The sequence below is a fragment of the Aythya marila genome (assembly GCF_965140915.1).
Source record: "Aythya marila genome assembly, chromosome: 1".
NCBI classification, from domain to species: Eukaryota; Metazoa; Chordata; class Aves; order Anseriformes; family Anatidae; genus Aythya; species Aythya marila.
Genome location: NC_139042.1, coordinates 66,691,746 through 66,704,718, shown reverse-complemented (window position 1 = coordinate 66,704,718; position 12,973 = coordinate 66,691,746). Strand labels below are relative to the sequence as shown.

The window sequence follows — 12,973 nt, the reverse complement described above, 5'->3', positions numbered from 1 at the left end:
CAAACTACTCTCCTGGAGGCTCATTATAAATTTCCCATTACCTTCAGGAGTGTTAGTTTTGGCTTGATGTGCCTAATTTTTCTTACGTAAAGTCACGGTGTTTGTGATCATTGGTGATCCTGTTACTGGGGAATTTTATTGTGCTTGTATTCGTGTCAAAGATTTTTGAGTCAAAAGGAGAGAAGACTAACCAGTGGGAATAAATATGGAAAACATCTAATTGCAGCACAGCAATTTGCTTTTGGGCAGACACCGGGTATTCCCCCAGCTGCTTTTTCAACTGTTGAAATGCTAATTACGCACAGTGCCAATAATGACAAACGGTTAATTGGTGTGGTCAGCCCGAACCACTGCAAATTTATTTTTCCTTTTGAGAGAAGACGTGTCCCTTCTTAGACCTGTTGTCACCCAAACCATGGCTCAGCCAGCGTGCGTGCTGACAGCACAGTGTATACATCACCAGTCCGTCGCAAGACTCCCTACAGCTCCCATCACTGCATCACAGATCCATTTCTTTCTCTCTGCATACACTGTAAACGTGTGCGTGCGTGCGTGTGCGCTTGCGTGTGTGCGCATGCATGTGTTACGTACCTCCATTAATTGCATGACAGGATGTGGCCAGCTTGGGTTTTGGTGCCTCAGGGGTCGAGTCCGTATTTAGGGGGGTCAGGTGAAGCGGTGGGCAAACGTCTGGGCCCGCTGAGGCTGCAGGTGAGAGGCGGCTAGAGCGCAACAGCGAGCGACTTTGGTCTAATACCCGTTTCCTGGTGGATGTTTGTTTGTGCCATAACTCATCGCATAATTCAGCAAGGCTGGCGGCGTCTGCTCAGGAGAAGCTTCTGGTGAGGGCGGCAGGGGAGACGGCAGGGCAGGTCTGAGCTGCACTTGGCAGAGCCCCTTTTCGGGGAAGCTTGCACCAGGTCGACCTACACTAAGCCTGGCTCTAGCTGTTGCTAACAGTTCATCGCACCAGCGCAACAAACTAATGTTTAATACGACTTGCATGTGACTTTGTGTTGGCTGTGTTGAGTCAGACTTGCTGTGTTTTAACTCTTCCAAAACCTTCGAGTACATTTTGCTGCTTCCTGAAATCCCTTCCCAAAGCCACGAATGAGCTCTGGCCCGTGCCGGCAACATTTGCAGGAGTCCAAATTTCGGAACGGAAGGGGCCAAAATCCGACGCTCGGTAGACAGGGCTCCCTAAATTGTTCTGCAGGCACTAATCCTTCCTGAAGTGCGTTTCTCGTTAAAGCTGAACTGGGGAAGTAGCGTGTGGTGTGCCACCCAGGGGGTTCTGATGCATTCCTTTTGAATAAATTCATTGCTGGGTAATTTCTATGTGACAGGAGTATATCAGGCGACAGCTAGAAGAGGAGCAGCGGCACTTGGAAATTCTACAGCAGCAGCTGCTCCAGGAGCAGGCCATGTTACTGGTAAAGCACTGTATCTGTTTTGTTCAGTAGCTATAGGATCCATTTATCCGGCCAGTCCTAGGCTTCCCTCAGTCAGGCACAGCTGCACTGACAGTATGACAACAAAGGAGCTCGATTAAAAGGCCATTTATGCTAGCGTCGTGGGCTGACAGGCACATATGAGAAGTGCTGTAAGGTCACACTGCTTTCTGGGCAGTAAGAGGAGGCTTTATGTTAAAGTGGAACAGTTCTGGTTTGGCGGTCGAGTTTCTGAACAGACCTTGGCATTCAGTGACGAACTAGAGTGCTTATGTTGCAGATCAAAAGCACACATGATATGTAAATCTACCCCGGGATACAATGGCCTAGTGTTGTTTTAAATCATTGTTTTATGAATTTACGCTGGATTTAGTATAAATAACTCATTTTTTTTCTTTTAATAAAAACCAGTTTTGACATAACTCTCCAATCATGTGAAGCTTAGCAGTACACTCTCAACTTTCCCAACGTGAGACACGTGCCATATTGGTCCGACTTAGCTCTTGGTTACACTTTAACAATGAAATAAATCCAAAAAAAATAAAAAAAAAGAGCAACAGCAACCAGAAAGGTGCATTTTTAACGGGATGGATAGGGACATGTCTACCATACCTTCCACGTCATGTCTTGAATTATTCACGCGTTCTCTCAAAGGAATACAGATGGCGAGAGATGGAGGAGCATCGACAGGCAGAGCGACTCCAGCGCCAGTTGCAGCAGGAGCAAGCCTACCTCCTGTCACTGCAGCACGATCACAGGAGGCAGCAGCAGCAGCAACAGCAGCAGCAGCAGCAGCAACAGCAGCAGCAGCAGCAACAGCAGCAGCAAGAAAGAAATAAGCAAAGCTATCATACCCCTGAGCCAAAACCCCACTATGAGCCTGCTGAAAGAGCGCGTGAGGTAAGTCCTGCACGTGGCCAGGAATATGCTACCTGCTCCTCGGTCCCTTCCTCTTGGCATCATGGTGACTACGGTTCTGCTGCTGTATGGTTGGAGACCAGGGTGTCACTCTTAAAGAGCAGGATATCCCTAATTTTTGGCCACTGGTTTCGAAACCCGGGTACTTCTGAATACTTCTGCTATCATTGTAGGTCAGGGTTTTTAGGTGTAAAGAGTGAAAAGGAGTTGTGAAGTGCTGCAGACTAAAGGGAACTGACAGTGGAAGTATCAGGTCAATCCCATCTGCACTTTATCAGATGTTTTCACAGGAAATACTGGTACAGTTGTCAATCCGTGTCGCTGGCAGGTACTGAGGCCTGGAAATTGAGAGAGCGCAAACCTATGTGGGATGCTTACACACACCACCTGTAGGTGCTTTAGCCCATGCTCTTGGAAATTTGCTTCTCATGAGCACAGACATGAATTTCATGAATTTAATTTCTGAAGCGTTAAGTATTCTCTGCTGAGATGACATCCCTGCCTTTGTGAAACTCTGTGGTGCTGCCTTCTTGGACTTCAGGCACTCAGAAGTCAATCTGAAATCATCAGAGTGCTGTTTGTCTCAGTGAGTGGTCCCCTGACTTCATTGCTCCACGGTTAACATCGCTAAGCAAGTAATTGCCTCTGATGCATACTTGGCTCTTTTTCAGCGGTCTTGTTCTTGTGCTTCCCTTGAGCATCACACTGCCCACAAACCACTAGACTGGGCAATACTGGTCAAAACTCTTAACGGCATTCATCACCAGCGTGTGGGAACTAGGTAAATACGTTCTGGAACAAGAACAAAAAAAAATCCTCGGGGCTATTGAACCTGATAAAATAGCTTTCAGTCCACCTTTGTCCAGTAGTGCTTCACTGCCTTTGAAGTGTTGCTGTTTGGACTTGATGAGCACAAACTCATTTTCTCGTGGATGCTATTGTCCCGGTTCTTCATAAACCACGTTGTGCTATCTCATCTGTTCCTCTTGGCTGAAGTAGCTGGTATGTGTCTCTTCTGGAAGAAGTTCAGACTTGTACAGCATGTTGTGGTGCAAGTGTGGAACAGTCCTCCCTTCCTGTCCTGGTGCTCATTCCTGGCCCGCCTTGGTGAAAGCACAGTGTCAGTCTAGAACTCCCTTCCAGCCTGAGGGTGGGCTTTGGAGGGGTGCAGAACCGTCTCTGTTATCCACCTCTCATTTTCCTTTCAGAGTTGAAAAGGAGATAAACTCCTAAAGATTCAAAGACCTTAGAAAGTTAGAAAGAGTAAAGTGAGGGCAAAGAAAAAATTGAGTCAGTAGTCAGAAATATAGCTGTAATATCTCTGTGCCTGGCAGTTGGAGCAACACCAGTTAATATCAAAAAGCAGACATCAACTCTGATGTACTTTTGGACATAAAATAGTGAATTAGAGTGAGTAATCTGTGCCTTCTACTTTCACAAAAACTCTGTCCAGAGAAAGTCTCCATCCACTGATGTTGACCATCACGATGCTAAGCCAACATGGGCCATCTCTCCTGTTCTGGCAAATCGTGATGTTGTTGTGGTGTTTTTTGTTTTTCCTTTTTTTACCCATTCCAGCTGCAATGAGGATATAAAGAAAATGACTTCTAAGATTGGCTCTGGGAAACAGAAGGAAGCTTAGAGCAAGAAATGAAACTTAATACTGTTTTCTGGTCCAGACAGTCAGATGACTGGAACAGGGACTGTTTCTGTCAAGGGAATAACTGACTATCTCTTTCTCACATCTTGCTTGTTTTTGAGGAGATGTGGCTGTCACAGTTTATGTGCTTTGTGGAGGAAACCTCCTATCATTTACAGCTAGAGACATGAAAGCTTGTTCCTTCAGACAAAAAGACTTGGGGCTTTTCCTTATTCTATTCATAAGAAGGAGACCGAGAGGAGTCTGGCCTATTTTTGTACTTTAAAGGATGGCTCTGTGAGGCTGACATGGTGGTGAAAATGATTGTATGCTGAAGATGCTTGACTCCATTCTTGTCATTTTCCCCAAGACACGGTGTATTTTGTGTAGACCTGCCAGAAGCTTGTCTGGTTGCTCCCGCAGGCAATCTGATACTGTCCTCAAAGTCTAGAAAGCAGAGGCAGGTTAGGTTTGTAAAGCAGCCTCACTAAGGAGTCCTGGAGACTTGCCTCTGTCTTCCAGCATGGATATATAAATAGTCTCATCATGCCATTGCTGCTAGGGAACAGTTAGGGAATCACCCCAATACTGGTTTCATCCTCCAGGCACATGGGTTAAAGCAGATCTCATGAGCAGCATCTCAACAAACGAATCTCAGCCCCAGCTACTGGTTTGATCTTTCTCTGACACTTTGATAAAGTGCTGGGAGTTTAGCATTCCTCAGCAGCAACTCTTCTGGCAGAAAGGTGCATGCTGCCGTGATTCCAGCAATTGATTGTTTTAGGAAACGGGAGGGTCTGTCCTTTCTGCCTGTAGCCTCCCTCCATCTCTTTCCCTTCGTACCACTTGCTTTGTTCTGGATGCCGTGGGCTTGAAAGATGTGACGTTTCTGCATGGGGACCTTGCTTGATGTTTGTTTGAGGACTTGCACTTTCTGATTTAGTCTTCCTCTGGAAAAGCTCTGTAGGTTAGCATACAGTCACTTCTACGTGTCTCTGAGAACCAGAAATAAGTTGCGGGGGTTGTTCTCTGCAGTCTGAGGTCAGAGTGCAGCACTTAGATGTCATTTTGGGACTATCTGATAAGAGAGGGGATGAGCAGTCCTACAGTTCTGTATCTAAAGCTGAACTGCCTCCAGTATTACTGGATAGAGAAGCATACCCTCTTTCTTCTTGCACTGCCAAAGAGACAAGCACAGGAAAGCAGATAATCAAATAATATAACTTCTCTTTAGTTTAGTAAGGTGGGTAACTGCAGTAAGGAAAATGTACTTTTATATTGTAAAGTTGTTGCTGTTTTCACTTATTCTTTTTGTTATCTATGTCTACTGATGGGTAGTAACTAGTCTAGGCAGAAGGAAGTATCCTGGTGGTCTCTCATTATATCACTTCACGTTTTACTGCCCACTGTAACCTCTTTCCTAGTATGGATTCCCATATGCCGTACTTGCCATGTTGGGACAGTTCATTCTGTTTTACATTGCTGGTGAAAGCTGCAAGGAAAAATATCCTGCCAAGCCTCAAACATATTTGGTCTCCATGGTAAAGAAAGGGAGGTGGTCACCTTCATATTTCTACTGTAATTGGTTTCCTGATTCTAGACTTAACCTGCATTTATTTTGTCCTAGGTGGAGGAGAGATTTAGAAAAACGAATCAGGGCTCCCCTGAAGCACAGTCAAAGCAGATGGGCAAAGTGTTGGAGCCACCAGTGCCTTCAAGATCAGAGTCCTTTTCCAATGGAAACTCAGAACCTGCTCAGCCTGCCCTGCAGAGGCCAATGGAGCCCCAAGTAAGTGCCCAGGAAAATATCGGTGAGCCTGAAGGAAGTGCAGAAGTCCCAACACGTTTCCTTCAGATTTGCAGATCTTGGCACATAGGAAGTCTTATGTAAAGAGTAGCACTGTTACACAAAACAGCTTATTCAGTAGATTATCTCTGTATGGTTTTGTTTATTGTACTGATAAACTGATGGATTTGTGTGTTTGTTTTCCCTTTTTTTTTTTTTTTTTAATGACTACTGTTGCATTACCTTATTATCTGTGCAACAGTGGAATGGTTGGCTGAGTACTGGTCATAGTTTCAGTATATTTCTACAATTCAGAATCTGATCTGTGCAAAATATTTACCGCCAAAGAGGATGTTCAGGAAAGCGGTGAGCTGGCTTAGTCTTCTAAGATAATGGGGGAAAAAAGCTAACCGAAAAAATGTTTTTTAATAGAATGATCACTGCTTCAAAGAGATGCATGAAACATGACTAAGACAAGCAAGTTTGTTGTCAGTAGGCTTATGCTTGCTAAACAGAGTTCTGTACCACCCCTGGAAAATGAAAAAGAGGCTGAAACCACTGAGCAACATGGTTGCTGTCATTCTGTTGTTTGCTAATGGAAGCTTGCAAAGCTCGGTAATCGTACCTCATGGGAATTATAGCACACATTTAAAAAATAACTTAAAGTTTAAAAATTACAAATACACCATATGCTCGAAGCTATTGAGATATGCTAAATTAAACAGTCTAGTTCTATATTGAGTTCCTCTGTTTCCATGCAGAATTTTCTTCTCCTACGTAAGACTGTTGATGACAGTACAAAGTAAACCCATCCGTGGTTGTGATTAGGCATTGAAACTCTTTTGGGCAGCAGAAGAATTTCTGCAGACAAGAGAGTGGGAGAAATCAGGACAGAACTTCATCTCTTACTCATTAATTCCTGGCTTTTATTCAAACCTCTATGATTATTTCAAAATATTGGACTTGCATCTTCATGCTCTCTGTGCCAGTTACTTTTAAAGTCTGATCTTCCACTCATATTAAGAATAATCAGGCACTTCAACAGCTGTGTGTATGAAAATTGAGGAAATAATAATCATAGAAAAACAAATACAACCAGCCTACTGAAACTGGGGTTGAAAGTGAAATCTTGATTAATTACTAGGTGCAAAAGCAGTATGTTCCTCAGTTGTGACACTTCCTCCTCCTTAGCTTCAGAAATCAAATTAGAAACATGGGTGTATGCACAAAGAAGGAGTAGCTGAAGGGTCAGTATGTATTTCAAAGGAAACCCCAATGGATTTTTAGCTCTGGAGTCACTGTTGTGCCTTCTTAGTGTATCTGTAATTGAATATGTGTGTGTGTACGTGTGTGTTGAGTTTGTGAATAAATATGTATATATGTACAGTATATGGTACATATATGGTATATGTATAATATGCATTGTCCATATGTATACTATATACAATATACAATATATATTATGTTTTTTTATATATATATTGCAATGACTATAAAGGAATAAAGGCTTTTGTGTTACAACTGTTCTCCAAAAGTTTGGAACTGTATCTAGTTTCCAAATTTCTTCGATAACGTAAATGTCTGTTGGTTTGCACACTTTAGAGCATTCTTTAATTTTGCACATTTTTTTTCAATTGGAAATCTACGTCAAATTCCCCACCCCATCAGTGCTGCCATGAGACCTGGCCAAAGCCCACGGAAGACTGGGGGACAGATGATGACTCCTGTCTTGGGTGGCCTTTGGCCCCAGGCTCATGGTGCAGATATTAGGTCCCCTTTTCTTCTGGGCACTAGTGTACGTGTATGTGGAGAGCGTATCTCACACAAATGTGCTGTATTTTCAGTCTGTTACGTTCTTTGGGCGCTTGCCTTGCTTTTAAATGCATTGATTCCACCCCACGCTTACCTAATGCCATAACCAATTTGTCTCTGCCCGCCCCACCTGCCTTTATTCTGTGTTGATTGGACAGCCAGTTATACTGAGCGCATTGAATGTTTTATGTTTTGTTTTCTTGTAAGGTACAGTGGTCCCATCTGGCATCTCTCAAGAACAATGTTTCCCCTGTCTCGCGATCCCATTCCTTCAGTGACCCTTCTCCCAAATTTGCTCATCACCATCTTCGTTCCCAGGACCCATATCCACCTTCACGCAGTGAAGTGCTAAATCAGAGTTCTGACTCTAAGTCGGAGGTACCCGACCCCACCCAAAAGGCTTGGGCTAGATCAGACAGTGACGAGGTGCCTCCAAGGGTAAGGAGTAGAAAGACAGATGTGTGCTATTTCTTTATGATGATGATGATTTTTTTTAAAGCATGTCATAATCTGGGCACTGGGAAGACCGTGCCCTCGTGCCAGTGTTAGTATTTCCGAAGTCAGATCACAACGCAGGCATTAAGTCAACGGGTTAATGAGAATCAACCTTCAGTACAATATTGAAGCTTTGTATAAAATTGGCAATTATTTATAGAATGCAGCTATTGCAGAGAGACAATTTATTATGCAAAGTTAACAAATCATTACCATATTCCAGAAAGAATTTAAAATATCCCTGAGGTTATTGCTCAGAGTTAATTTTCTTCTTCATGTGTTAGCAACCCAAACTATGAATCATACAAGTACTAAAAATTGAGACGGAACTGAACAAAAAGGAAACATTCAATATTTCCTCCTCCTCTCCTCCCAACCCCCTTCCATCCACTGGGATTTGCTTCTTCCGAGTATATTCTTGCTCCCCCACCAGTCTCTGCCTTCTGCTGATCCATTCCTGGGCATTTGTTTGGTTCCCCTGAGCTTATTCTCCTAATTCTCATGCTGTTTCAGCAAACTGCTTTGCGCCTCCCCTGCTTCAGTCAAAATGCTGTATTCTTTGCAAATGTCTCAGTAGTTGGAGGGTAGTGAGGTGTGTATGTGTTTGTGTGGTAGCTGTTAAACACTACTTAATGTTAAGACTAAACTTGGAGTTCTCTTCAAAATCTGAACAGCATCCCAACTAAGGCTTTGGGGTTTGTGGGTATTTCTTTATAGCTTTTGGTTTTTGATGTTAACTCGGACATAGAATGAGCAGTGTTAAAATCTTAAGAATATATTCTGTAGCAGGCGAGGTTTAATCTTCCTCTTCTTTCTCTCTTCTTCATGGGTTTAACACAACCTTTTTTCTCCCAAGGTACCTGTGAGAACAACGTCCCGATCACCAGTCCTGTCTCGTCGTGATTCTCCACTGCAGGGCAGTGGGCAGCAAAATAACCAAGCAGGTCAAAGAAACTCCACGAGGTTTGTAAGCCTTCATGTCCTTGCCTTTCCTGTGTTGGAAGGAAAAGGCTGATGGGAAGACGGGCGTTTTTCAGAGAGCTTTTGGCATTGTCTGTTGGATGTGGAAGGAAGAAGGATTTGGATCCCCTTTTCGTAGTGATGAATCTTAATTTCCCCTGGTGGATCATGTGTGCCAACAAACACTGGCTAAATTTCCTCTTGCCTCTCCTTCTTTGAGTTGCTTGTCCTACAACTTTTGCAATAATTTCAAAATATCCCTAATATTACTGAAAAAACGTGGCCATTTGTGAACATCGTGCCTTTGGTGCAACAGGTCATCTTGGGTTATTGTGGGGATTACTGGCAGCAGAAGTGTTTGTAAGACCTAAAGTGAAGAGGTCGCAGAAACTTTCCAGCCTCTCAGCCAGAACCAGACTTTGAGAGGCAGAAGAATCCCTGAGCTGTGATGCAGAACATCTGAGGTCAGGAAGGGGGAAAAAGGAGGTGTTTCCTAAGCTCAGCAAAGCCACGTGGACAGGCCACCCCAGATTTTGGCATCACGGGTGAGGGCATTCTGAGAGCGACAGGCTATGTTGGCTTTTTGGCTTGTGTCTGGGTAGGCAGGGCACTTCAGTGCCAATTCTAAACCTGTTGCATCCAGCTGGAGAGAACTGTCCACTTTGGGTTAGATACATAAGAATGGCAGGTAGCCAATTCCTAATAAAATGAATAGCTTAAACCCACCTAAACTTTTTATTTGACCACCCTAAATAAGGTAATGAGTGTTTCAAAGGGAGCCACTGCTTGGGCTGTGATGTATCATTGATGCTCTCAGCTCAGTGTTTAGTTTTCTTTCAGACTGATTATTAGCAAAACGCTAAGAATGAAATTTGAGTTTAGAAACAGGAATCTGAAACTGAAGTGTGTAACAAAGGCTTTCCTCCCTCCTCTGATACAGCAATATAGAGCCTCGTCTGCTGTGGGAAAGAGTGGAGAAGCTCGTACCAAGGCCGGGCAGTGGCAGCTCCTCGGGGTCAAGCAACTCTGGCTCACAGCCTGGCTCGCACCCCGGCTCTCAGAGTGGGTCTGGAGAGCGGTTCCGGATGAGATGTAAGTCCCTCCCCACCCACCATAACACCAGGTTTTAAATTTACTGACTGTGCAACACTCAGTAATGGAGGATGGTAACCTCAGTGGGATAGACCTTGGTGCTTGCAGTATTGAGGGCTGGTTAGCTTCCAGTACCCTTCTTTGCTATGCATGCCTGTTTGGGAAACATGGATCATGCAGAAGTCATCAAGGAAATGTGTTTCCTTCTCCTCTGATTCATGCTGAGTCACTGCTACACCTTTTGATGCTCGTTGTCTGTCACCTTGGTTTTTGAAGGGGTGCAGTCTGCTAAGGATGGGTCTGAGATGGGGCACGCTGAATGCCAATACAGGCTTTTCAGTTTGTGGCTTCAGTCAAATTAAGCAGTTTCAATCACCTGCAGACCCAATCCCTTCTGCAAATGAGACAGTATTTGCAACCACATTGATTTACAGTTGTGGGACAGTTTGGTTTGGCTTCAGTCAGAGGTCAGCTGCACCTGTAGAGATCACAGCTTAGCAATATTTTTTTGCCTAGTCTTTCGGGGAAAATGTAATAATGAACCAGTGAAACTGGTGTCTTGCTCTCAAGCACTGCTTTGGTAGCCTTCTCACCTCTGTTCCTCACTCCAGAATGGAATAAGAAAATGTGTTTTACTTTCCTGATGAATCCCTGTTTTGTTTTGTTTTCCTTTTGGGGTCTTGGCACATGCAGCATCATCCAAATCAGAGGGTTCGCCATCACAGCGTCATGAAAGTGCACCTAAAAAGCCTGAAGAGAAAAAGGAAGTCTTCAGACCTATCAAGCCTGCTGTAAGTTGCATCTGCTTTCCCCTGTTCCCCCACATGTTCAGGTAGGCCCACAAAATGCAGTGTGAGCTTTCATTCGTGGTGTCATCGGGAGTGAACTTCAGCAGTTTGTGCCTGTGGGTCCAGCAGTACATTCTGGGTGATGCAGTTGCTTTTACACATCACAATACCCTAAAGAATAAGGTTTGCTCTGCCTTGGGAATTGATTTCTATTCTCTCATCTGCTTTCTTCCTAACCTTTCCCTTTCTCTTTCTTTCAATCCTGTGCTTCCTTGCTGTGGCTGGACCAATGATAATGCATTTGACCTGAATGTATCAATGCTGTGCTGAATGGTGCAGGGAGAAGTGGTAAGACTTTAAAATGTTATTTTCTGATGTTTTCCTAAGCTGGTTGTTGTTGCAGTTGATGACAGTTCTTTGTATGCAGGGGATCACCGTAGGATTTTGCAGTACTTCCAACTTTCCTTATAACTTTTTTCTCTTGCTATCATGATAATGCACTAGCAGCCAAATCCCTCAGAGCTGCTATTTTAAAGAAACATGGAAGTTGGTCCTCCCTTCACTTCCAGTAGTATAATGTGTGAAGTACTTGCTCTAAACTGTATTCAGCTAAATAAATCATTGCTATACAATTGAGAGCAGCTTGCAGTGACTGCAAACATGTTTTACCCACGCTCCGAGCTGCAGACAGAAAAGCAGCTTATGTCTGTACTGTTTGACAGTTGTGTGTGGCTGAGCCAGGCCTAATGAATCTGCCCTCTCGGGTGAACTCCTTAGAGCATGTCCGTGAAACTGGAAATGGATCAAAAGGCTTCAAGGTGATCATCTGTCTGCAACTGTCCAAATATGCTGCGCCTCGGGCAGCTCAATAACTCCTAGACTCTTTCTGCTATCTTGCTGCCCAGAGTTTCTTGTGGTGGATGTTATTTACCTACAAAGTTAAGAAAAATGAACTGCAACAGTCAACCACCCTGTTAAAGTGGGTCTGGGTGCTTATTTATGTCTTTCGTACCTTTATGGTGTAGTGGGATAAACTGAAGTCCTAATCAGAACAGTTTGGACTCAGATTATATGCATTTTTTTATAATATTGCATGGCCTTCTTAGGTTGACCCTGTAGGTGCTCCAGTTTATCAGAAAGCTTTGGTAACTGTCAAGAATGAATAAATCAAAGGAAACAGTGCTGCTGGGGCTAAGGAAACACAGCAGTGGACAAGCGAGCAACCTTGGCCACTAATCCAGTGGGGCTGTCTTGCAAACTCTTCTTCTCTGACTGCAACTTCAATTTTTTCCTCCCTCTCCCATCAGGATTTAACTGCATTGGCAAAGGAATTGCGAGCAGTAGAGGATGTGCGGCCTCCACATAAGGTGACGGATTATTCGTCCTCAAGTGAGGAGTCAGGGACAACGGATGAGGAAGATGATGATATGGAACAAGAAGGAGCAGATGAATCTACTTCTGGACCAGACGATGTCCGAGCAGTGTTAGTTCTGTGGTTTGCTTCTTTTGGTACTTCTAGGGAGCTGAAAGAAACTGACATTGGGCATTTTGGCTTGTATATTAGTTCACAGAATCACAGAATTGTCTAGGTTGGAAGAGACCTCAGGATCATCGAGTCCAACCTCTGACCTAACCCTAACAAGTCCTCCACTAAACCATAAGTCCTCCACTAAACCACAAAGTTCACACCAATCTGCGAGCAAGGCATAGCAGCCTTGTACGCTCACATTTTCAAGCACTGAAGGTAGTCTTTTCAAACTCAATCTGAGCATTTAGGAGCCCGTTTAGCAGATATGTCTCTTTAAGTCATTTGTGCAAATGGGAAATGGGTTTCTCAGCGAATCCTTTCCCTCTTCTCCTTTTGATTTGTAATAAAAGAAGAATCAGTGTTTAACAAATTCCTTACTTTTTTTTTTTTTTTTTTTTTTTAAATGACAGAGAAGCTTATGCAGGCAGGTTATGTAAATATTCCACTCTGGTCACAATCTTAAAATAATTTTGATTTTGCCTTGCTGTGGAGCAGTGAAAGTTA

General features: G+C 43.7%; 1 protein-coding gene across 8 annotated transcripts in view; it reads left to right on the top strand.

Moving 5' to 3' along the window:
- The window catches only part of MAP4K4 (mitogen-activated protein kinase kinase kinase kinase 4), a 134,368-nt gene that overhangs the window by 101,341 nt on the left and 20,054 nt on the right, over window positions 1–12,973 (top strand). For 4 of the 8 annotated variants that reach the window (XM_082758836.1, XM_082758833.1, XM_082758835.1 and 1 more), the window contains exons 14-21: window positions 1,347–1,433; window positions 2,106–2,351; window positions 5,636–5,797; window positions 7,814–8,044; window positions 8,958–9,064; window positions 10,002–10,153; window positions 10,847–10,944; window positions 12,249–12,424. In XM_082758836.1, coding sequence (XP_082614962.1) covers window positions 1,347–1,433; window positions 2,106–2,351; window positions 5,636–5,797; window positions 7,814–8,044; window positions 8,958–9,064; window positions 10,002–10,153; window positions 10,847–10,944; window positions 12,249–12,424 — 1,259 coding nt within the window. The remainder of the gene's footprint in view (window positions 1–1,346; window positions 1,434–2,105; window positions 2,352–5,635; window positions 5,798–7,813; window positions 8,045–8,957; window positions 9,065–10,001; window positions 10,154–10,846; window positions 10,945–12,248; window positions 12,425–12,973) is intronic. The other 4 variants (XM_082758839.1, XM_082758834.1, XM_082758838.1 and 1 more) reach the window with 2 other exon arrangements.